Source organism: Eutrema salsugineum, unplaced genomic scaffold, assembly GCF_000478725.1.
Source record: "Eutrema salsugineum unplaced genomic scaffold, Eutsalg1_0 scaffold_4, whole genome shotgun sequence".
NCBI lineage: Eukaryota > Viridiplantae > Streptophyta > Magnoliopsida > Brassicales > Brassicaceae > Eutrema > Eutrema salsugineum.
Window position 1 is genome coordinate 5,826,894 of NW_006256686.1, and position 25,439 is coordinate 5,852,332.

At 35.2% G+C, this 25,439-nt stretch overlaps 4 protein-coding genes and 1 long non-coding RNA gene across 5 annotated transcripts; all 5 read right to left on the reverse strand.

The window, feature by feature from the left end:
• Positions 1-5,808: 5,808 nt before the first annotated feature.
• Positions 5,809-6,738, reverse strand: LOC112084412 (ATP-dependent DNA helicase pif1-like). The gene has a single exon (XM_024153540.1). The coding sequence runs from the start codon at positions 6,736-6,738 to the stop codon at positions 5,809-5,811; it is 930 nt and encodes a 309-aa protein (XP_024009308.1).
• A 24-nt stretch (positions 6,739-6,762) lies between these two features.
• LOC112084413 lies at positions 6,763-8,450 on the reverse strand. Its single transcript, XM_024153541.1, has 2 exons — positions 8,240-8,450; positions 6,763-8,078 (listed from the first exon to the last, which is right to left on the reverse strand). The coding sequence occupies exons 1-2, from the start codon at positions 8,448-8,450 to the stop codon at positions 6,763-6,765; spliced, it is 1,527 nt and encodes a 508-aa protein (XP_024009309.1).
• Positions 8,451-13,250: 4,800 nt separating this feature from the next.
• LOC112084414 lies at positions 13,251-14,246 on the reverse strand. Its single transcript, XM_024153542.1, has 4 exons — positions 14,208-14,246; positions 14,011-14,165; positions 13,824-13,944; positions 13,251-13,750 (listed from the first exon to the last, which is right to left on the reverse strand). The coding sequence occupies exons 1-4, from the start codon at positions 14,244-14,246 to the stop codon at positions 13,361-13,363; spliced, it is 705 nt and encodes a 234-aa protein (XP_024009310.1). The 3' UTR covers positions 13,251-13,360.
• A 5,366-nt stretch (positions 14,247-19,612) lies between these two features.
• LOC112084592 lies at positions 19,613-22,894 on the reverse strand. The gene is made up of 5 exons (XR_002898273.1): positions 22,831-22,894; positions 22,646-22,705; positions 21,833-21,849; positions 21,617-21,696; positions 19,613-21,036 (listed from the first exon to the last, which is right to left on the reverse strand). It is a non-coding gene; the product is annotated as an uncharacterized LOC112084592 (long non-coding RNA).
• A 1,610-nt stretch (positions 22,895-24,504) lies between these two features.
• Positions 24,505-25,070, reverse strand: LOC18013649 (putative defensin-like protein 257). The gene is made up of 2 exons (XM_006418671.2): positions 24,991-25,070; positions 24,505-24,750 (listed from the first exon to the last, which is right to left on the reverse strand). Exons 1-2 carry the CDS (start codon positions 25,046-25,048, stop codon positions 24,599-24,601), a joined length of 210 nt encoding a protein of 69 aa, XP_006418734.1. The 5' UTR covers positions 25,049-25,070; the 3' UTR covers positions 24,505-24,598.
• Between the last annotated feature and the right edge of the window lie 369 nt (positions 25,071-25,439).

Sequence of the window (25,439 nt, forward strand, 5' to 3'; positions counted from 1 at the left end):
AAAAGCGGATTGAGTTTCCGAGATAATGGAGTGAAGCAGTGGCTGGAGCCAATTGATTTTCTACAGTTTTCTCTATATTCTCTACAGTTTCCGAGATAGAATTGATTATACAGTTTTCTCTATATTCTACAAAGTTATAAAGCTATATTCTATAACCTGTTCATTTTTCTACAACTTAGCGGAATTATATTTTTACAATTAAATCTGTGTTCTACAATTGTAGAATACTTATTCTACAAAGCGGTTAACAAAATCTCCAAAAATATAGGATCAGGTGTCTAAAATCAACAGATGTATATATTTTTTCTTTTCAAATTATTTAATTTCCTAATTTTTTAAAAATGTTTTTTTAGGTAAATGACTTTTGGCTACATTTCTTCTCCACTTCCTTCACGTTTTTCTCCTCCTTCAGCACACCTTCTTTCACGTTTTTTTCACAGTTTTTACTTCTTTTTTTTTTTTGCTAATCTCCTTAAAATATGTTATATACCTACGTAACATGTGGTCTCTGGAAATCGGGTATGACGAAAGAGTGGAATTTTATTATCGATGAAGAGAAAGGAGGAAGATTACTAACTTTGGAATCAAGTACCAGTTTTGAGGATTTAAAAATGATGGTGTTGGAGGACTATGGAATCGTCGATCAGCATGTTAAGATCAGTTATCTACCTAGTGATTGCACTGATAAATCAGGGTTTCCGCTAGTCATTATTACAAATGATCGGCAAATAAAAATTTTTGTTGGATATGCAAAGGAAAATCCTTCTATCCGACTATGTGTGACACTTACATCTGCATCTGCTATAAGAACCAAACTTGTCAACATTGATTTGAATAAAGAGCCATCTGACTCAGGCAGTAGAGTAAGCGATGATCAAGGACAGGAAAAGGCTGTAGCGTTAGTTTTAGAGCAGCAAAATGATAACTTCACAACAAGTGCTCGTAACTTTGAAGGTGTTGGCGAGGATGGTGACGATATCTTGCTTGGTGAAGACAAAGAAGAAAGTCACACAGAATCTCCGTGTTGGTTGGTAGATTCTGTCAAGAAGGAGAAACTTTTTAAAAGCAAAAACTATATGAAGACAACTCTGGAAACATGCGCAATGAAGCATAACTTTGATTATTATGTGAAGCAATCTGCAATAAAATTCTGGTCAATTTGCTGCAAAGATAGTGTGCAGATGGAGTGTTCATGCAGAATATTTAGAGGGCTCAACCTATTTCAAAATCAACAAGTATGTGGCTGCGCATACATATGCTCCTTCAAATAAAAAAATATCGGTAGGAAAGCTTCAGCGAAAACAATCAGACTTCGCATAGGTATGAATGTGTTAAATAAGGACCAAAACCATGAGAAATCATGCAAATTATGCGAAGTGAGCATGGATGCGATATCTCTTACACACATGCTTGGGATTCGCGTGAGTATGCAGTTAATGTTGCTAGAGGAATTCCTGAGAAATGTTATGGTAAACTTCTCAAATATTTGCACATGTTGAAAGAAGGTAATCCGTGTACGCATACTCAATTCAAAACTGATTCTGATAGTAGATTCAAATATCTATTTATTTCTTTTGGTCAGTCAGTTAGAGGTTTCTATAGAGCCATGCGTAGGGTTATTGTTGTTGATCGTACGTTTTTGAAAAGAAAATACAAAAGTGTGCTGCTTGTTGCTACAGCTTTAGTTGGTAACTCCATCTTGTATCCAATAGCATTTGAGGTTATTGATTCAGAGATTGATCGATCTTGGGAGTGGTTTTTCAGGCAACTTTTAGTCGTTATTGGTGCTGGACAAGGTTGAGCTTTTGTGTCAGATAGGAATTTGTCCGTTACTAAAACACTAGCTAAAGTTTACCCGCACTTTTCACATGGAATTTGCATACATCATTTGTTGAATAATGTGGTAACCCATTTCAAGACAAAAGGTTTGATTGGTTAAATGCAAAAGCGTCTAAAGAATATAGGGTTGCTGAATTTGAGAGGAGATTCAACGATATTTTCAATATTAGTCTGCTTGTTAGAAAATATTTGCTGGACGCTGATGTGGAAAAGTGAGCGCACTGTAAATTTCCTGGATTTAGATATGATATTCGAACCACTAACCCAGCTGAATCGCTAAATTCTGTTTTGCTATCACCCAAAGAGTTTCTTGTAATTCCTTTGTTGGACAGTATCAGAGAAATGTTAACGCAATGATTTTATGATCAAAGAAGACTAATCTCAAAGCATAATGCCCCTTTAACCATTGAGATCGAGAAAAAAATTGACAAGAGGATTGAAAAGGGAGACAATTTTGATTGTTCAACCATTTAATGTTTGAATCGATTTACGGTTAAAGGAGATAATTCGATTGTCTAGTTGACCTGGAGCGAAGGATGTGTACTTGTGGTAAGTACAACTTTTTAAAAATCCTTGCAGACATGCAATCAAAGTTGCTTTTTTGGTGAACAAGGAACTACACACACTTACTGATGAAAGGTATACTCTAACAATCTGATTTTCATTTTGGGTCCTCATCTGAGAATACATTGAATTATAGGTATATCACTGCTGTATGGAGAACGCCTTACGAAAAAAAAATTTAATCCAATAAGCGTTCCTGAGGATGCATGGATGGTCCCATTGGACGTTGAAAATTCCAAAGTTATTGCACCAGAAACACGAAGATATGAGACGGTTGAAGACGTGATACGTAATTCACAGGATTTACAAAGGACTAAAAAATATAAGTGCAGTCATTGTGATATGGAATGACACAAGAGTGGGACATGTGTGATAACACCTGATTTTGACTACTTTTCACCATTGATTTCAAACGCTTTTTCTAAGGTTTTACTTTGTTTTAGGAAATTTTATTATGATTTCCATGTATTTGTGGTTTCATGGCTCTTTTCAGGAAACTTAGAGAATATGATGGCAAAATAGAAGAAATCAACATTTTTATCTCATAGTCAGACCGTCAGAAGTTCAGCTTCAAATGAAGACTTTCTCACCGTCCGATCCAGCTCAAATTTGGAGACAATCAAGAGGATACAACCAGATTTCCATAGCACTTTACATCAAAAAGATCCAACGGTGCAATCAAAAGATACATGGAGAACAAGTTGACCCAGTTCACCAGTCCCGGAAGACTCTCACCCGCGGGAAACATATGTTTTACCTGCCCGACTCTCACCCCCGGTGGACCTTAAAACTATTTTTCTCGCTGATGCCTTGAGACCTTCTAATTGATGCTTCAACTTCTGATTCTTCTCCACAATCTTCTGAACTTTCTCCATTATAGTATTCTCTGCAATGACGATATTCTTCATGTCCTTAAATAACATCAACTGATTCTCGGATAGGATATCAAAATTTTCCAACCGTGCTTCTTTGGCCCAATTGAAAACATGACCGTAGTCACCTTGTTTTGAGACCAATCATTTGTAAAACTTTTGATTAGGACTTTTATCTGTTGTTGATACATGTAACACGATGTTCTCTCCACAAACACATCTTCTCAAGATACCTCATACGGATCTCGATGATGAACCTGAGGAAACATTGCTCATCGCCTACAAATCAAAATTAGACAAATCGCAGAATGTGTTCAATCAGTAATCAAATTGAAGTATACATTTGCTGGTGTTAAAATCCCCAAAACGACACGACTTACCTTTGTGGGTGAGAAAAATGAGGTGAAATTGACTTCAAATATGTTTTTATATGGATAAACGAATAGGTTTCACAAAATTAGCTGGGTTCATAAAGAGATCGAAGAAGCTTACTCGTGTAAAATTTTCATTTAAAGATCACTTTTTTTTTATAAAAAGACGTTCCCGGTCCAATGTGGGATTCAAACCCAGGACCGATACTAATGTAGTGTTAAAGGGAAACCAGCAATGCTAGGGTGGTAATCAATAATTATGGACAGATAAAATACTTTTAAGTGTATTAAAATTCTTTTAACAAAAAACAGATCTCGGTCCAGCGTGGGATTCGAACCAGAAACCGATACTAATGTAGTGTTAAAGGAAAACCGGTAATACTAGGATGGTAATCGATAATTATGTACATATAAAATACTTTTAAGTGTATTGAAAATTTTTTTTGCAAGAATGGTATAACGATAGGTTTGTCAAGATTTATTTACTACTAGTATTACTAGGCATTGCCCCGGGTTGTTTCGTATTGATTTTTTATTTTATTTTATTTTTGTTTGTAAATATGTTTAATATTTTTTGATATATTATTTTATTTGTCCATGTCTATGTTTTTGTCTATAACATAACAGGTTGTTATAACAATGGAGGTTTAGTTTAGTAATTAGATTCATTACATCATCTGCGGCATAATGATATAATTTTCCCTTTTTTCATTTCTATCAGAAAATGTTCACCGCTTCATCAAATAAAAGTCTTGTTACGGTAGTTGAATGTAGCTGCTGTTTTCCCTTTAGTAATTTTATCTTCATTTTTTGTTTGAGCAATTTGGGTTACGTATAAATTTTTCATTGTATTTAAATTTAACGCAAATTAAAATGGACAGTTGACAAATTAGAAAAATATCAAAAACCGAAATGGTTAGTTCAATGGTGAAATTCCATATCCAACGTCTATAAATAACTGATGAGAAAGTGTATAGTATAATAAACTGGTTGTAATTTGATACAACTAAACGTAAAAGAGAAGAAGTAGTTAAAATGTTGTAAGAACTGGTTCAGGAACTCCTGGTTTGGAAGGTGTTATCCGCATGAAGCTACCTGTATAGAAAAATCACGGTTTTAGTTTTATTCATGTTCTAATTTATTAATGTTGGTATTGGATGAGAATTAAAAACTTACATTAAGTATTAAATAGTTTGACTATCCTTTTAAAGATGACATAGAATCACTCATTTGCCGAACGTTGTTTTCCTGTTATTTCTTTTCTATGATAGAGATGTAAGTTAAATGAATAAACAAATATCATAAGTAATTTATATAGAAGACTAAATAGAAAATTCTAACCAGTGTAATGTTTGCTGAAGATGAGCAATGCAAACAGCAATGTCTTTGTCATCTCTTTCTTCCTAATCGTTGGGCATAATAAATTTTTAAGTGTTAGTAAGATTTGTATAAGAATATATCGTCATTTGCTGTTTGGGAAAAAAATAATGGATTTTTTTTTTGTTTGGTTGGGTGTTTCACTGACTTACCTTGTTAGGTTGTGAGACCATTGTATATTTCCTTGTATACAATGTTTTTAACGGCATCTTTTGGTGAACCTTCTTTTTGTACGATGGTTAGCCCTTTCTTTGTTGTTACTCTTGACAGAGCAACATATAATTGCCCATGAGTGAACACCGGTTTGGGTAAGTATAACAGAACTGATTTTAAGCTTTGTCCTTAGCTTTTATTGATCGTCATAGCATAGCAGATTCTTATTGGGAATTGCCTTCTTCTTAGAGTGAATGGGTGCCTTGTGTCTGGTGGGGATAAAATAATTCTTGGTAGCAATACTCTCTTACCAACATGACTCCCAGTTACTATTTCACCCTCAATAACTCGATCACCCATATATATGTTATGATAAGCCTTGTTCCATTACACAAACCTTCCTTTTGATTGATATTCCTCAGCAGCATGATAGGTACGCCAATTTTTAAAGAAATCTTATGTGATGGCAAACCAGGAAACTCTAATGAGTTTAGATATTCTACAGCATACAATGTTTCGTTCTGTGGGGATTTTGTATCTGTTATGCCAAAGCTATCCAAACTCAGATACTCCTTGCACTCCCCTTGTACTTGCGATATCATGTATCTATTGATTTCATCAACCGTCTCATTTCATGGAGTGAGTATGGCTCTTTCTGTGTAGTATTCTTTGTTTGTTTTCGAGACAATATGATTGCCATATGCTGCGTCAATGATTTCTTTAAGTGTGTTTCCACTGGATACCCTTAAAAAATGGTTGTCAACCACCACCATCTGCCCATCATCTGAAATGTCATGATCGGTTTGAATTGTAGGGGCGTCTCCGTCCCCAACTCTTAGTACCCAATTAGCAAATTCACCATCTGAATCTTGAAGTCTCATATTTTTCTTCAAAATATACTTTTGGCAAGACTCCCACAGATATGATTCGCTAATAGATGCCATAACCGTGTCTGCCCGAGTACCTTGTGGTATAACTGGTAATATCTGCCTGAAATCTCCTCCTAGAAGAACTGTTTTCCCTCCGAATGTTTGTTCCTTCGCTTCTGGATTGTCATGACCCATTATATCTTTCAAAGTTCTGTCTAAAGCCTCAAAAGTGTGTCTATGTGCCATTGGTGCTTCATCCCAAATGATAAGATCAGTTTTCTTGATTAGTTCTGCAAGCATTGTACCTGGCATTATATGGCACACCGATTGTCCAGTAACGTCAAATGGAATCTTGAACCGTGAATGGGCCGTTCTACCACCAGATAGGAGCAGTGCTGCAATCCCTGAAGATGCCACTGGCAATACAATCCCTTTTGTTGATCGTATCTTTGAAATAATGGTCCTATATAGAAATGTTTTCCCTGTCCCGCCAGGTCCATAAACGAAGAATAGCTTACCACGATGATTTTCAATTGAATCCATCACTGCATCATATATTGTTCTCTGTTCTGGGTTAAGCTGTTTAAATAGGGCTACATGTTCGTCATTCTGTTCTGCGGTACTGTATTTCATTTCTTCTTTCCATAGAGTGTTCCCTACTTCTTTCAATAGGTTTGGATCTGGTTGGGGCATCCCTGTAAACTCTTTTAATGTCCGTTAGTGCTGATGTAAAATCTTTTCCACCTCTATCAATGTGTATTGCTCTAGCTCAACATCACCTAAGTTTAGGTTGTTATGTGTGAAAACAGCTTGTTTCCTATATGTGATGTCCTCGCTTAATGTTTTCCAACAACGCTTCCAGAGTTCTTTAGGGTTACCAACCTCGCAATATATGAGCAGTGTTACAAACATCTGTCGTAGTTGAAACGGTGTTGCCCAAGTATTTGTTTCTTCCATTGCAGCATGCCATTCTTTGTCATTGTCCAGCAATCCTTTTGCATAGCAAGCCGCTTTGTAATCAAGATGTAGGCAGTTGTTAACTATTCGTAGTTCTTCAAAACTTTGTGCTCCTTTAACCTCATTAAGTATTATCCTTAAGTAGTATAGATCACCTGAGTTTGGATGTATTGTAACTAATCGGCTAATGGCTTCTCCTTTTTTCAGCTCGGTCCATATCTTCAATGCTTGATCCCACACAAAATGTTCTGGTATTTGAACATATGTCCGATTTTGGGCCTTTTCTGATCTTTTGTTTAGTTCAAAATACTCTGTGAGCATAGTTTGATCAATTCCCGGTCTCTGCAGAACATTATCTAGATTGTCTGTGTCTTTGTAGGTGACATTTTGTTGGCCAGGCAAATGGATGATTAATTTTTGGACGGAAGGCTTTCGTTTGTGTATGTGGTAACCAAAGGTTCTCCACATAGCTTCGTGTGCTGATAAGTACCGGCAATCTAGGTACTCTTGTATCTCATTTCTCGGTTTCATGGTTGTACTTTTTCCCTCGACACTTGAACCGGAATCATTTCCCTTCTCAATTACTACAGTGGCCTTATCAACTCCTTTAGTAATGTATTTGAAGAGGTACTTTATTGCAGTTGTTCTGTTGCACCACTCAACATTAATGTGTGCCTTAAACTTTTTCAGAATAGCCATGTTATGCGGGATAACATATTTATTATCCAACCTCGTGCCCTCTTTCATGACATAATCTTCATCAAATTGACGTCGACGGTAAATTATGTATCCTGATTTGTCGATCGTTGTATGATTAGTATAAGGGCGTGGAAACTTTTTGGTACAAATCTGTTTCTCCATGCATGGGGATCGAGGTCTGTCTAATCCACACAGACCATGCATCATGTATTTTGCTACCAGATCATACCCTTCTGGATCTTTATCTTTAGAGGGGAGTTCAGCCGAAATTATTGCATCAACATCTTCAGGTTTTGGTGTTTTAGTTGACTTTCCAAACCACATTAGTATATGAGCGTGTGGGAGACCTCTTTTTTGGAATTCGATTCTGTGGATAACTGGAAAATATATAGAATAAGTTAGGAAATGTTTTTAGTTCCATTGGCAATGTCTTTTATATAATTATGTATCATTTATTATGATTATATATAATATATATATATATATATATATATATATATAAATAAAGAATGTTGTGCTATTAGAATTGCCAGCATACCAGCAGTGTATGGTTTGAAGAAAGTTCCTTTCTTTAAATTTTCCAACAGCTCGTCTAACTTCATTTTGAAGACGCGACACTGAATATCAGGTCTATCATTGGGAGATGCACCACCATATGCTGCTAGATGGTGTTTTATCTCTTTCCAATTTGGATTAGCTGTCATTGTGATAAACAAATCTGGATTTCCATATTGTCTACAGATTGCCATTGCGTCATGATACTTTTCAACCAGATAGCGAGGTCCCCCAGTAAAACTTGGTGGCAAGATAAATCGTTTTCCTATTTTTTGGCATCTGTGTCACCTTTTTCTACAACATCACATACATTATTGTAAAGATCAGCTCTGAGTTGGGCTTGATTGTTTCTGGCCCAGCGAAGTCTTTCTTGTTCAATAGCAGTATATGCATCTACCACGTATTGATGAAGAAGGCGACCTCCCTTTACTATTGTCATTCCTTCTTTCAAACGTGTCTGGATTTGATAAGCGTAAAACTGACAAATGCTCAAGAACTCTCTTTTTCTTGGGTTTACGTCATCCACTTTCATAGGTATTTCTGTGTGGAATCCATACTCACCATAAGGAAATAGTAGCAGGTATTGCAAGCTCATATACAGTGGGTGATCATCTCTGATTTCTTGTAGATGACCTGATTGCAACTGCAGGATGACATCTCTTTCCCCAATGGTAGTAGACATGTCACCAACAATTAGACCGGCGACCTCATTGGTTTCGGGTGTGTCATATTGCTTTCCTTTTCCTTTCTGTGAGATTAATCGGATTGTGAATTCTTCTTCGCTGTTAGACTCGAAGATATCACGTGCTCTCCGAAAAATCTTGGCAAGACAATTGTGTGCATCGATCATCTGAATTAGATGGGTTACTGTTGCCTCATCTAGTTTTCCATCTGTTGCATTTTGGGTTACTGCGTTTATGCGGTTCCTGACTTCATTTTTAGTGTCAAAGATGTAAAGCTGGAGGTATTTGGGTGGTTGACCTGGCGTTGGCAGAAGGGAGCCTATGCGGTGATAGTTTTGACCTTGAATTCTAAATGTGAATGGGCCTGGTCTATATACGACACTGTAATCAATTTTCGCTCCAATGGATGTGAATGCCAAAACAGCGTTGTATATTCGAATTGCTTCTCGAAACCAGGCACAGTTTAATAGGTCTTCAAGAACAGGTGATGGTTGTTTTACTGGCGGAAGTTTTATTTTTCCTTGGTTGCAACAAATTGTGTACGTAAGAGCTCCGGTTTTTCGATCTCTTCCTGTGCTTTCCGAGGCCCAAACTAACGCACTACAAAATGTACAGTCCAGAAGGTTGTTTTCCTTGTTCTTTGAAGTGGTAGCTGTGTTTTATGATTTTTTCTGTTAGTTATTGTTAATAATATAATAATTTTTTCCAGACGTATTGTTAATAATTCATTTCTGAGCGAGAAACATATATTAATAATAATTTCCCACCACTCTAAAATCTTTTGTAATACTCTTTCATAATTTAAATATTATTTGATGTAATATAGTACCTTTGGAGCTGTTATTTGATCTCTGGCGTTCTGATGTCATAGACGTCATAGTTGAAGCTGTTAACATTTTTTTTAAGAGAATGTGTTAATATAGCTTGGAAATAATTGTATTAAATTATTGGAGATACCTTTTAGCTCTTGAGTTGCACGTTTAGATAGTAGAATTGCTTTTCTCATTGCTCGTGCGTTTTTGCGTCGAACTACAGAAGATAAGGTATTGTTATTCTCTAATTTTTATATTTAATGTGGTTGTAGATTTGAAGGTAATTGTATTATACCATAGAGAGCACATATATCACATCCACCTGAAAGAGTTGTATATATTTTTGATTAAATAAGGTATTGAAATGTTGACTTATATATTAAATAGATATTTGCGTATTGTATGTAGCTTAATTATACTACGAAGAAGTACTTACAATTGTATAGGTTTGATGCAGATGGGGGTCCTTCACATATGCTTCTCACTTGGCCTGTGTAAAATTTGAATTTGTAATCTATATTATGAGTACGATCTGTTTTTAATTTAAGAATCCATTCAGTTTCGGGTGATTGTGGTTGTACATTTTTTAATTTGGCATAAATAAGATTGAATATTGGGTTTTTTTCTGTACCGATTAGACTTTAAGAGTTGACTCAGCCAATGTTGCGTTAAATACCTTTAGGTTGATTGCATGATCCTGAAGGGCGTCTTCGTTTCCGTGGTTGATTACCGGCTCTTGAGGATTCTGTTGAAAGGATGTTGTAGATGTTAGTTTCATGTATTTGTGTTGTGCGTATAAGAAATGGTGTATTCTTTTGCATTGTGGTTTTAATTGATGTCGTCTTCTATATATGTGATAGATTTCTCGTTCAAAACCGATTTCAATTTTGTTTGCGGAATTTTCTTCTAAAAGATTGTAAGTTGTAACCAACGTTTACATACTAATTGAATCACATCTTGCAAGAAACCAATGTGTGAAGAACTCTTTAATTAAGTTTCTTACACTTTATTTATAGTAGTTCTTTTGTTTGTGAAGTTTTCTTAGCCATATTATGTTTTCAGTTTATTTTAATGAAAATAAAATATAATATTACCTTTCAAACAAAAATATATATATATATTAACTATAAAAGGCGATTCGCCCCCAACTTTTTTATTTTTTTTTGCTTATTAAATTATGCCCCCAACTATTTTTTTTTTAAGATTCTCCACTATCTTCCACCATGCAATTTTGGGGGACTTACCTGCAGTATTAATATTTTCTGTGTGTGTTTTGTTTCGAGAACCAGGTGGCCGTCCTCTTCTCCGCGTTTGTGGTAAGTCATTTGATGGATCTGAAATTCAAAAAATATGAATGGAAAGTTGGGGTGTCTTTTTTGATATCTATAAGAGGTTGACTGAATTCACCTTTAGTTTCCTGTTTGTGGTTATGATGATGTGGTTTACGCATGGCAGTGGATTTGATCCTCACTGTGATTAATTGTTACAACCTGTTTGTTTGGGAAGACATATCAGTAGTATTAGTATGGTTTTTGGACAAACATGCGACCAGAGAATACTATATTTGTACACCCATAAACAAACACTTTATCCTCCTCTTTGACCTTATTTTTTGAGAAGGTGTTGTAGATGATGTAACTTTGAACGCCGTTAGAGTTGAAAATAATGCCCTTAATTGATCTTTTCTGCCGAGAATCAATTTTGTTTAAGCATAAGATCGATTTTTCCTAAAAAAAGAAGATCGATTTTTTCAAGCTTAAAATCGGTTTTTTTTTAAAATCTTATAAGCAGTTTTGAACGTTTATAATGTTTTTTTTTAGAAAATATTGAACTATAATGAAGCCCAATTGTAACCTCTCATGTGGTATGAGACAAATTAGGGGATAATGACTTTTATTTATAGTGTAATTTTTCCTTCTAATTTTTGTAATTTTGTCGATGTGGGACATTATATATTCACACTTTAGGGGTTAAAAATTTGGTCTTTCTTGCTGGCCCAAAAATTCATGATTTTGTGGATCTCCCTAAATCCTTAGATTCTTTCTTATATCATCATATCCAGTTTTATAAGTTGATAACGCTTAAAAATAGTTGTGAAATCAAAATCTGTCTATGTCTTCTGTATCGAAAATTTCTTTAAGTATATAAATAATTAAGTATTCCAATTCCTTACTTAGTGCTTACCTATTGATTTCCACATTTACAAATTTTTAAAAATTCGAATAATCCATTCCATATAAGATTGGCTACATTAATTGATTATTGAAACATGAAAGGTAATCTCCTCGAAATGCATGAAATGCAGATATATATATTTTTTCTAAACTGTGACGGTGAGTAGTAGTGTATTAAATTAATGTAACTTATGCAAACATAATTTAGAAGTCGAAATATAGTTATTTGAAAAAAAAAGAAAATGCTGAAAATTAATATTATTATATTATCATCAGATGAAGCTTTAAGAAAATGGTGAGAAATATTTTCGAAAACATGGTGGTGCTGAAGTGGTGGAGGATCTACTTCGGGACCTGGAGTACTAATATTTTGTTTGTCGGACTTGTTTTGAGATCCCGGGGGCGGCCTCTTCTCCGTGGTTGTGTTAAGTTGGTTGATGTATCTGTAGTTCAGAATAGGAATTGAGGTTTGGTTTTCCTTATTTCATACATGTAAAAAGTTTAATAGTCGACCTCTAGTTTTCGGGTTCTCTGGCTTCCGCATGGCTGTGAAATTTGTCCTCTCTCTGCTTAGTTGTCACCTTCTGGTAGTTTGCCAATACATATCATTAGTTTTTGTTGTGGAAATCATGTGGAGCAGATATATAGTTGGATTCATTTTGTAAACGTATTTCTTTCCCTCCTCATTCACCGGTTGTTTTTGGTAGGAGGTGGTGAATGTGTAGATGATGTAGTCTTCAAAGATAGTGTTCTTGTATATGCTGAAATCTGGTGTTTATTTGGAGGTCTGTGTAGTAGTGTTTTTTAATTTTTTTATGGGGTTGTTTTCATAGGATTTGTGTTCAGTTTAATAGGTGTGTATTGCCTGATTTATGGTATAATACATTTAAATATTTTTTAACGTTTTTAGTCAACGTGTATTGAAAGTGAATCTCCAAATCAATGATTGGTGCTGTCTATAGGGTGATATTTGGGATCCTTTTTCAAAAAAGAATGACAGAGATAATGTTGGAATGGTAATACGTTTCGTTCTTCTGGTGACTAAATTTATTAAGGAATTTAATATTTAAGTTAGTGGATCCCTAACTTGACGCTCTCGTAATGGTTTAAACAGATACAAACGTTTAAAATAATAATTGATAAATCAAAATCGGATTAGCTATATATTAAATATATTTCCTGCAATCATGATGGGAAACCTTTTATAAAAATCATGGAACGCAGATTGATATACATCCATCATAAAAAGTGATAGAGAGTTGTAATCGTTAGTTTAAATTCATATAATTACTCTAAATTTTAAAAAATAAATTGCAAATCGATATATAACTGAAGGAGAAGAAGAAAACAGGCCCTGTGCGGACATTGATATTCAGATTAATATAACTATAAGAAAGTGCACTTAATTATTTTTGGGAATTTATGGTGTTGGTTCCTAGTATTTAGTATTCTTCCGGGGACGCTTGTTTTCATCGGTTTCTTCACTGCCAAGGCTAGTCTTTTTGTTCTTCCCTTGTGTTTTCTCTTCGCTGGAGGCAATGGTGTTGGTGCTAGTTGCCATGTCACCCATCTGGAGGTCCCACTTAGTGCTCTTAGTCTGTGGCAGTGTGTCGCTGTTTTTGTCTTCAAGCTCCGCTCTTGTATTTGGTGAAGGCATTTTGGGGAGATCAGCTGGCTGGACAATCTTAGTCACAGTGATAGTTTGCCTAGCAGCACTAAAGTTGTATTCATCCACTTTCACCTTGAATATGTATGTCTTGGCAATTGCATCATTCAAGCTTTCTGGGAGTGGTATGTTATCTCCAGCACCGCCAACCCCAACAGCCTGCAAAAAATGAGCTAGATGCAGTCTGGTGATGTTTTTTATTTACTTTGGATTAAGAAATGTAGTTACTTACGTCGACGTAGTCTTCAACTATCTCTGCAGCTTTTCTCCCGATTAGCTGAGTTCCAGCATCATCGAGGAGAACAAACGTGGCTTTGTTGTTATTGTCGGAGACGGATATCTCGACCCGATACCTGTGTCAAAATAGCAATTTGATTACATTTAACAAATTATAGTAAGTGAGAATCTGCTGTACGTACTTGATTACTCCAATAGCATTGTGGTTGTTGCATTTGTTGCACACTAATGAAGTAGGTCCTCGGATTGCTTTTGTGTTGCATGTAGTGCAGGCAATGTAGTACCAGCTTTTAAGTTGTTCCACAGCATCAATGGTTGCTGTGCAATGGAAGTTTGCCTTCTGTTATATTTAAATGAGGAGAAGTTAGTATGAAAGTACGGCATTGGTGAGCTTGTTGTAGCCGAGTGATGCTGCCATGTCAGAATGTAAAGAGTGGAATCTATAAACCCTCAAAGACTTAGTGGTCTAGTGGTTGTTTAAAACTGAATAGACATTTGAGATCCTGGGAGATATTAAATATGAATGTGGTGTTTGCTTTACACTATTAACATTGGTGAGGACGGATTAATAACTAACGTCTATTCTTTTCTAATTAAACTAATTGTTGGTAGTCCGAGATGTGAAAATACCTGGGCTGGTTTTTTTGCAGGAACTGGAAAATTTCACCAATAGTGAGAGTTTCAACCTTGGTGATCTCAGATGCATTAACACTGACGTTGCTAGCATTATCACGTAGCCTGGAATTGTAGTCAGTGTTATAGTAAATTTGAAAGTGGACGGAGATACTTAAAATTAGGGATAACTGGAGCATACCAAGTTAGGTATTCAGTGGTCTGCTCGGCGAAACTGGAGCATACTACAGGAGCATACTACAGGAGGTGTTTCGCTTGCTTGAAGTTTCTTGCAGAACTCAACGGCAGTGTTGTCCCAGAGGTAGATGTTGACAATTGGTCCTCTGCACATAAATATATAGCACCATAAAATACATGTCAATAAAATAGTTTCTGAAAATTAAGAAGACGACTTGGACTGAGACTTCAGATAAGGTGGAATCTATCTTTCTTTTGGAGATACGGGAAAATAATTATTATGCATGTTGAATAAGGTAATAATAAAGAATAATTATGCATGTGGAACAAGTTAGATATCTACGTGTTGGTAAGTTGTTAGTTATGTATAGATGTGTTAAATTTGTTGTTCATAGATTTGTACTACATATTAGAGGTTTGGATGGCAAGAAGGGTATAGTAATTAGATTACTCTCTAGGCTGCAGGTGGACTGATACTCCCCTCTTTTGGTTGCCTTCAGATTCTAAAACTGGGTGGTCGTGAAGATTCTGGCCATTAATGAGCTTTAGGTGACCGATAATATCTGCACATGTCAAGATGGTCATCATATTGCTATAGGAGATGATGTGAAGGCATTAGGTTAGATAGTTCTGAGTGAGGATGCTTAAGTCGGTGAAGCAGATTGTGAATTTGTGGTCTGTAACTCTGAACATTGTTTTGTTAGGAGTAGCAAAGAAATTGGTGAGCCTGTAGATGATGTTTGGTTTGAGTTTGCCTTCATAGCGTGCAATTCTGTTGGGTGCAATGAATCCTTGAATGATGGTTCCCTGGGTCAGTTTTAAAAATAACAATTATGAGTTAGTGTATGGAGATCAGGATGGCGTTCTTTGATTAGCTATAATTTGGGGGGGGGGGGAAATGACAACAGGAGATGGAGACGACCGACGACCGTAGATATAATCAAACTAAGAGAGTGGTAACAGTGTTATGTATTCATAAAATAGACCATACCTGTTCGTCAATCAGTAGCAGCTCCAGTCCGATGAGCAAGCCACCTTTTGTAGGGTTTCTAGCTTCCCAGAGGTGGATGACTCTGAAAGCGAGTTCGTCCTTGCTTAGACCGGATTCAACGTCATTGAAGAGCAGTTTTCGGTGGACCGGTGCGGGGACTTTTGAAGCAGAGGCTGCCATAGCTGTGATAGTAGATATATGCTGTGTGCGGCCAATTTCGGTGTTCTTTCGTCGAAATGAGCGAAGACTATATAAAGAACATTGAGGTGCGGTGGCGTTTCAGAATTTATTAGAAAGAGGTTGTGTTTCAGATTCCACATCGTGGTTAATTACAATAGGAGATCGTGGTTTGTGGGAGGGAGAGGAATCGTTTCTGGAGTTGTTGAATTTCAAATGGGAGGGAGGGGAATCGTTACTGGGTTGATTTTCTTTCTGTAATTTGAGATTATGGATGCGCAGAACGACAAAGAAGGTAGAAGACAATTGCAGATGAATTAGGTTTTTGGTTTGGGCTGGTTTCTCAATCTGTTGTGGACTTTGTTATTGGGGTTCGCTGTATTCCTCTTATGTTTTTGGTTTGGGCTCGTTTGTCCATCTATTGTGGGCTTCGTTATTGGGCTTACCTGTATTCTTCTTTCTTTGGTGTGGACGTGGAGTTTTTTAGCTTACAGGATTAAAAAGTGACGTGTAGGAGATTGATATTCTAATTGGCTGATTATTTTTCTGTATTTTTTTGCTGACGTGGAGGCCCTAAGAAGGTAGGAAATCAGCTCCTTTTATATAAAGGAGATCTCTCGTGCTATGCACCAAAAAAACTTTATAAATAAAATTACATTATAAAATAACTTTCACTTATTAATATGAGATGATACATAAGAAAATCAACACACTTATCTTTGATTAACCAGAAACATATGAAAATTAAGTTAGATTTTTTAAAAAGAATTTACATTGATCTAAGTTGCTTTGTTGTTTTATTTATTTCTATCTTGCTCTTCAAACAATCCTACAAATTGAATTATAACAATAAAAAAACCAGCATGTCAGAAAAAAGATCATTCTATGATAGCAAATCAAGAACTAAAATCAATACATTACCATGGAAAAATATAATTAAGTTATCAAAATTACTTTACTCATTAGTTTTACAAATAGGCGTTCTTTACTATTATACCATTTCAATCTAAATGACATAAATGATAAGATATACATCAGAGTTGTTAAACTATTAAACATACTCTTATAAAAATGGATCTATGTTTTGACCAAAAAAAAATAAAAATGGATTTATTTGAAGAACAAACAGTGAGAAAAAAAGTAAAACATAATGGTTCTCCCCACGTTTCAACTTTAATTAGCATAAGGAACCGGTTTCTTTAGAAAGACTTACATGTAGAGAGATTTCGATGTCTCCTATGGTTCTCCTGATGAAGAAAAGGAGGCGAATCGTCCGTCACCGAGAAACCGCCATTTGTTGGTTTCATGGTGGTGCTGTAATTCATCGTTGATTCAGTTGATTCTCTGTAGTATTAATAAACTTGAGAATCATCAATACCACAAAGAAAACTCCAAAGACTCAGACCCAAAAAAAAACCAAAAATCATCAGATCGAGTAGAGATTGTTATTAACCTGTTGGAGAAGAGTTGAGCAAGAGAGAGAAGCAGATGGTGAGCATCGACAGCCATGAGAGCCAAAGAAGAGGTTTAGAGAGAGAAATGATGAGAATACAGAAGTTTAAAAGAGAGAAAATAAGAAATGCATGAGTTTTGATTTTTGTTTTATTTTCCTGCTTTGATGTGCGTGAAGATTAGAAGATAGCTTTAGTGCTCGGAAGTTATACACGAGAGAGAGCAAGGCAAGGCAAGATCAATTACATTTTTATGATAGAGGAGGGAAAACTGTTTCAAAAATCGTGGAATCGTGGGTTTTTGATGAGAAAATATTGGTTTTTTAGATTGAGGGCTTTTTATTTTTTACTTTATTTTTGTTTTTGTTGCGTTGCCATATGTCACCATGTAATTGGTGAAATGAGTTATGTTTTAATAATATAAAGATTTCTCTTCATATTCAACATGTTCTCGTTCTCCATTATAATTTTCTGTTATATTGATTTTATATAAGAATGTCATAGCGAACTATATACGATGTTTTTGCTCTAACAATGAAGAAATAAAAGAATAAAAAACAAATAATGTTATACTTGTCATTTGAGAAATAAGAAAAAAAAAATAAACCAAAACAAATAGTTGCTCAAAGCTGTGGATCAAGGTCTACCAACATCTCAGTTTCTCATGGGATTGATTCATATCTAGACAAGTGGTCAATGAAGATGGGATTGTTTACAGCTTCACAAAATCACATGCTATCTTCATATGAGCCGCATTAATGTTATCATCGACAGATCTAGCCTGAGTGTGTGGCACTCAATGTGTTTCAAAGCATACACTCCACAATCATATACCCTCTTATTACTACCCCACTTCATCTGAGAATACGGTTTAACATTCAAATGTTTCCTATTTTTAGGAGACTGCACTTCCTTCACTAGCCGAAGAATGAGAATTGAGAATGCTTCCACCACCTTTTTATATTTAAAGCCTATACAATCGAAGAATTCAACAATTCTTTGAACAAAATTTACGAACAATGAGATCCAATGATTACCATTCATGTGGACCCGTGCACAAAGTCGGTCGACATCGAGATCGAAAAATTTGTTTATTTTCCCATGTGATGGAAGCTCCTCGATGCTGTAATGTAAGAGCCATTTATTGAATTGGAAGCTTCTCTTACCCTCCAACTGTTTTTTGTAGCACCCTCGATTAGGACAGCCAAACAACAATTCATGAAAACAACACAGTCTGGTTTCCACCTACGCAAAGTTGTTCACTCATGAAATAAATATATAACGGCGTCTATATCCTGGAAAAATGTATGATCAATACATATGTCTGGTTATAAGTGTAGTAAATAAATTTTTGTATTTGGTTAAATACGTACCGGTGTTCGTGGCCAACTCTTGAAGGTGAAAATTCGATCTGTTAAAGCATATGTGAAATCCACTGGACCAAATTTTAAGTCTCTGAAACATTATTAAAAAACCTGTCAATGTTCTTCTCGATCAAGTGAATTTTCTAAACATTATGTATCAAAGGTTTGTAAAAGACTTACTCGGGTTTTGACATAGACCACTGATTTAGTTTAGACCATGATTCTTTAGAAACGAAAACCAACACAGTAATCAGGATCATCTTCTGAATAGCCAGTATCTGTTAATGTAGGCGTTGACGAAACAAGTTGTTTAGAACTTCTTTCTGCAGTGGCTTCGACTTTTTGACTGTGGGTACTAATTCTATTTGTTCTAAAGCCTTCAAAGAAGGTGTTAGATCAAACCCGGTAACAAACAAATCTTGAGATAGATGGCTTGAAGTCTTTTCAAGGAACTCTTGGGTGTTCAATCCAAAATTGATCTCTGAAAACTGAGTTAACTAGATGTCAAGCAGATCCGAAAATGGCCCATCATTTTTCACGGCCTGGTAATACAAAAAAAAATATGAGACAATGATAATGTCATTAAGAAACATCAAACGACATAACCAGCAAAAAAAAAATATATATTAGTTAATATTTTACAAAAAAAGGTAATACATTTTAAATACAAGTTCAGTTATTACTCTAACACAACGAAGCAAAGATGAACTTAGATTTCTATTTTCCAAACATGATTATTTTTTCCTGAGTAGTTCATGGCTTAGAATTTCTTGTCTTTCGTATTGTTTTTGGAGGTGGAATGCTCTTGGTACTGGTGGGTAAAGCACTTGTAAATGGTTTTCCTATTTGTGTTGTCAAGCCAGCAACAAATTTTCTTGTCTTCCGCACAGTTTTTGAAGGCTGAACAACCTCGGCATTGATGGGTGGAGAACTTGTAGATGGTTTTCCTGTCTCCGTTGTCAACCTAGCAACAAAGTTCTCTAATACCTCAATTTTCTTATGAAGATTCTCGATATTCTCTTCCAAAGGTTTGATTGTACTCTGAAGCAAATCTCAAATAAAGGCATTGAGACCATCATCAATATCTCTTTCTTTCGTTGCTGATTGTTTCCACAATATCTTCTTTTTCCGTGCATCTGAACCATGATCAGCCATTTTTTTGCCGCGGTTTGAAACAGATACATCACCTGCTACGCAACTCGGTGTCTCAGCTTCAATTAAACCATTTTCGCATGTATTAACACCATTGGTCTTTGATGTTTCTTCATGAGCAGTTGAAGATGTGCTAATAGCTCCCTCAATTTCCCTAACATGGCTAGACCAATCCTTTCCCTGACTGACCATGTTCTTTATGCAATCTACTCTCTCATCAGTCATTTCATCATCCCTAACATATTGGCCAAATCAATGATGTTAAAATCCCAAGTACAAGAGATGAACGGATATATGACATCCTGTAAGAATTAGTTGGGAGCAAAAAAAAAAAGGAGTTAGACATTTATGGAGATGGAACAAATATAAGCAAAGCCAGCAATAATTTTTTTTTTTTAAGTAAGTAAGACAGTACTAAGTTCGTATTTAAAGGTGATTTCTAGTTAGAAAATCTCTGCATATGACACTAGTGCAGCTCCACTCCAGTTAGTGCATCTAGGAATGGGAACATGCTCATTTTCGACTCTTCTACCCAACATTGTTCCAAAAACAGGAATGGCTTCCATTATTCAGATCTGAAGACAGTGAAAAACCATCTAATGTATATGACTTCCCTTGTTGCAGCCTCACCCTACTCTTCAAAATGTTATCCACCAAAAATTTGAATGACTTAAGCCCCCATGGGTATCTCCGCAGCCTCTCTAAATCATCACAAACACAATATACTTTCGCGTGATATGAATATAAACACTCTGAGCCATTACCAAACCTGCAAATAAACCAATCTCAACCTATCATCGTGGCTCCACTTGTTAGCATTCCTGAGGTGTACATCCATTATCATCTTCAGGGTTATTCCTGCATTACTCTCTAACAAATTGCTCCAGAAACCACCATCTTTCTTCCAGTTTCCCTTTTGTTGTTCCTTGTCTCCCAGAAGTTGAAACCAGTAACTGCATAGTACTCTTGCATGGATAATAAAAGAGGTTTCTGTCCAGAAATGAACCACAGCTCATGCTTCTTGTTTGTCATGAGCTATTTACACATAAAGCTGTGGATCAGCCTCACCGACTATCTGATACCATTTCAATGAATCTTCACGATCAGACCAAATACTGGATCTTCCAATACTTTCTTGGACTTAGAGTTCAAGTGCGTCTCAACTAGGGTGAGGATCGACAATGTGCAGTGGTTGTTAATTTTTTCAACTTGCGGTTTACTTCCTGGCGTAAAAATTTGTTTAAGACAACTCCATATCCATTCCTGCAAATAATAAAAACAACATCGTGAACAATTGCTTAATTCGTAGACAACAAATCATAATTCGACATTCTGTTTTTTTCCTTGATTAAAAAAACCTTAGATACTTGCAAAATCTACTAACTAGCAAACATTTTATTTCTAAATTTAAAGTTACACATTTAACACAAATTTTTGCAGATGATACAAACAATCATAAACCTATTGTAAAATAATGAGCTTGAAGAAATGTGAATTCACCTAAATTATAGAAAAGTAACGAACAACTAAAAGATAATTCCGAAATCAGATGCCATCTAGTAAATCTTGGCTGTAATTCCTAGTAAACTATTGCACATGAATTTTATTAACAAATGAAAGTAGATTCCTCAAAACAGAGCATTGTGATATGAACAAAATGATTTTCATAGAAAACACGCATCTGTAAAGTGAGACATAGCTAAAAAAGCTTGAAATCTTAATACCAACAAACACCTAAACTATCCATATTTAAAGCTTGACATATTAATAGCAATGAACACTTAAACTATCCATCTTTTAAGTGATACAAGTTATTTTGAAAAATCTGAAACTGAATGCTTACCTGAAGGCTTTGGGGAAGAAGGAAGAGGCAGAAGATCCTAATGAAGTATGAGAAAGCCTCGTTGGGTATGAGATATGGTACTGCGTTAAGAAAAAGAAACAAAAATAATTACTTCAAACCATAAAAGAATCAAAAACTACATAGAAGAAAGAGACTGAAGACATATCTGAGAGAAAGATTTAACTTAAGAACCTAAGATTGAACTGTAGATGTTACCTCTCACGCTTTTTGATCTGCAAATAAGCTTATACATTATGTGCTGAAACACATCAAAAGCTTATAATTTACAATATTATATCAAAACAATCGAAAGCTATGTGCTATGTGTTAATAAGAGCCAAGATAAAGCAAGTCAGAATGAGGAAGACAAAGATTAGAAAACAAAAAACCCTTCTACGCAAACATCAGTACTCAGTAGAATGTTAATAGATACTAAACTTAATCTGCTACTCCAAAACTGTCTTAAACCCACATCAAGAACTCACAAACATCAGTACTCAGTAGAACTCGCTATGACAGATCAAAATAAGACAGAACTCAAAAACAAATGAAACTCAAATGATACACACACTACAATAGACTTTGCTTTCAATTTTACAACCAGAAACAAATGATACTCAAAGAGTACAGCTCAGAGGTGACAATACAAAAAAAATATGCGATTTTCGACGACCATATCCGTCGGAAATCCGTCTGGAAACTTTGCATATACATAGTTTTAAAAGCGAGCATAAACAACGAACCTAGAGCAATAGAAAAAAAAATTATGTCCACAATCAAACAATTTATCTAGGCAATAACAGCGCAAAAGCTGAAACAGTTGTTTACAAAGAACTAGTTCTTACAACTAATTAAGCAACAGTCTGATCTCATCTCTACAATAGTTATCAGTAACAAACACACATAAACCAAATTGCAAAAACAAATAAGAATGTCGAAAACAAATAAGAATGTCGAAAAAACTCATCTACATCAAATGCAAATCAATAGAAGTTAGTAGAGACTAAACACTGTAAATTAATAGATTACCTTGAGATTATCAGTTGATACAGTAACGTCGGTGTTCGCTATCCATGAAAATAACTTTGGCTGCACCCAGAAAACAAAAATCAAATTGGGATTAAAAAATCTAACAAGTCAATCAAATGAAACGAACTAACAAAGAAGGAGTAGGGAGATGATATAAGAGGACGACGGCGGTTAAATTGACTTACCAGAATTGAAATAGACAGTAGATCGGCAAAAAATATGCCGGAGAAAAGTTATCGGAGTTTGTCCTCTTTTTTTTTGTCGAAGTAGACTATTATAGAAGGTGATTTCACAAGGGTCGGAGTAAATATTTTTTTTATAACTTTTTCTATTTTTTATGTAATCTGATTAAATTTCATATAAATGATTTTTATAACTGTGTGAAAATTCAATTTAAATGGCAAAAAGGATTAGATAATTAGTAGAAGTATCTTTCGCTGATAAAGGATGAGAGTGTTGATAATTATTTGGATTATTTCCAAGATAATATATGATATAATCATGGAACCGAAGGAGACAAAGGACGAGACAAAAGTCGAGGTTCAGGCCGAGGGACAAGACCAAGCTACCGACCCAGATGATATTCTGGTCGTGCCAGCCGGCCCAATGACCAGATCACGTACCAAGATGCTTACGGGAGCGATCTAGCGTGTGCTTACTGGTCTTAGGAGCCAAGGCCAAGTAACAGACCCAACACCAAATCACAAGGCCATGACCGTGATCATGTACTCAGGTCCGAACTAGCCTGATTGGGGTGCTGTTTTAATACTTTTTTTCCTTGCATTCGGGTTTGTCCCACTGGGTTTACCGAATGGGGTTTTAACGAGGTTAAGGCATCACCCATCTCACGACTATGGTTCGTTCGCGGCTTAGTACGATACTTAAAAGTTCAAGAGTTTTATCGGTAAAGGATGCGAAGGGTCATTCAAGGAAGTTTGATCGTTATTCAACTTTTCTTGTCTTCATTTATTTTCTTTTATTTCCTATGTATGACCGATGGTCTTCTTAAGCCTCTATATAAAGGCATCGTTGTACTCAGACTGAGATCATCTCTTTTCTCTTAATAAAATTTATCTTTGAGTTTTCTCTTTTGTTCTTCGTGAACTTTTCGATTTATGGTGGTTAGCTATTTTATTGTTTTGGTTTATCAAGTAGTTGTCATCCTACTTGACGCAGCCTTCACCTACAAAGAGTGAGAGAGAGATCGTAGTCATATCTGGGGCTTAGGGATTTTCGGGACTTGTCTCACACCCTAACATCCGATATCGCGACCCTTGTCCTTCTTTGTTCCATCCCCTCGTTTTCGTGCTTTTCTTTGAAATAAGCCTAAGGATATTCGGGTTTATGCTCACGCTTTAGCATCTCTTTCTCCGAATCGATTCGGAATCAAGGATCTATCAACCCCCACCAAACCAAGTGTGTGACAATTCTAGGACGGTTCTTATCAATAGTATAATATACTATGATATTTTTCAATTTCATATAATACTATCTCGAATTTGACTAGAAAATTCGATGAATGCGGACAAAAGAGATTGGTTTGAAAGGCAGCTCAACAGAAAATAATACTATATTAAATATCAAAAGTGAATTTTTTATTCGAACTTTTACGTGCATTAGAAAAAGAAAACTAATCGAAAATACAAGAAAATGGTAAAAAATTATGATCAAGGTACAAGATCTTCGACGAATCAATCACAAAGGGATGTCAACCTTAGGCGCAATTGTCACTGAACCGTTGTGATAAAGTGAATATGTGACCGTGGCTATCTTTATGACATATGATTTTAATTAGATTGATATAATTTTTTACTTTTCTTAGATTTTGAAAATACAAACGAGTAGTATAAAGTCCGAAGAATTGGTGAACATGTTTATTGATAAAAATAGATTAGGATGCGATTTTATAGTCAGATACATTCACATGTGCTGTAGTAAACATTGCAGACTCCATCATTTACATTCACATGTGCTGTAGTAAACATTGCAGACTCCATCATTGGGACATCTAAACGTACAGTCAATGTCCCTCTTGCAAGGTGGACCGGTGTTTACTTCGATTTTCTCATCAGTTCCACTTAGCACTCTTGATTCTGCTCCAAAATCTTGTCCATCATTCACATAAACAAAATGGTTTTAACGATTAAAAAACATGATCTTGTAGTATTTGTGAAGTTAAAACGATAGAACTAAATGTTTAAAAGAAAAACAAGGCTACTGTTGGTTCTAAAACAAACTTTTGTTAGTTGGAACATGTTTTCTGACCCGAATTAATCAATTTTACGATATATATATATATATATATATATATATATATATATATATATATATATATAAATACTTACTAGATGTGATGACCATAATGAAAATCAAAAGTGAAAGCTTGAGAGAAACATTCCCCATTTTCAAATTTTGTTTGACGTTATCAACTAGAAAATTTTAGTCACATACCCGTATATTTATAATTTGGCATGTCACTAAAGGCTAGAGAATTATTACATTACCAATTATTAGGGCCACTAAATATTGAATAATAAGATTCCATTTTTAAAAGATGAAGATTTCTAAAATTGAGAGATTATAAAAATCTCAAAGATTTTGTGGATTTCTAATAAATCTGTGTACCCAAAATTTGGATTCTTTATAATAACTTCTATGGATTTTCATAGATTCCTAATAACTTTTAACAAAATTGTCGTAGATTCCTGATAACTTCTTTTAATGTATAAGAGATTTAGAGGTTTTCAAATTTCTCTTTAATTGTATTTTTATAATTAAATTTAGTTTTTTAAAA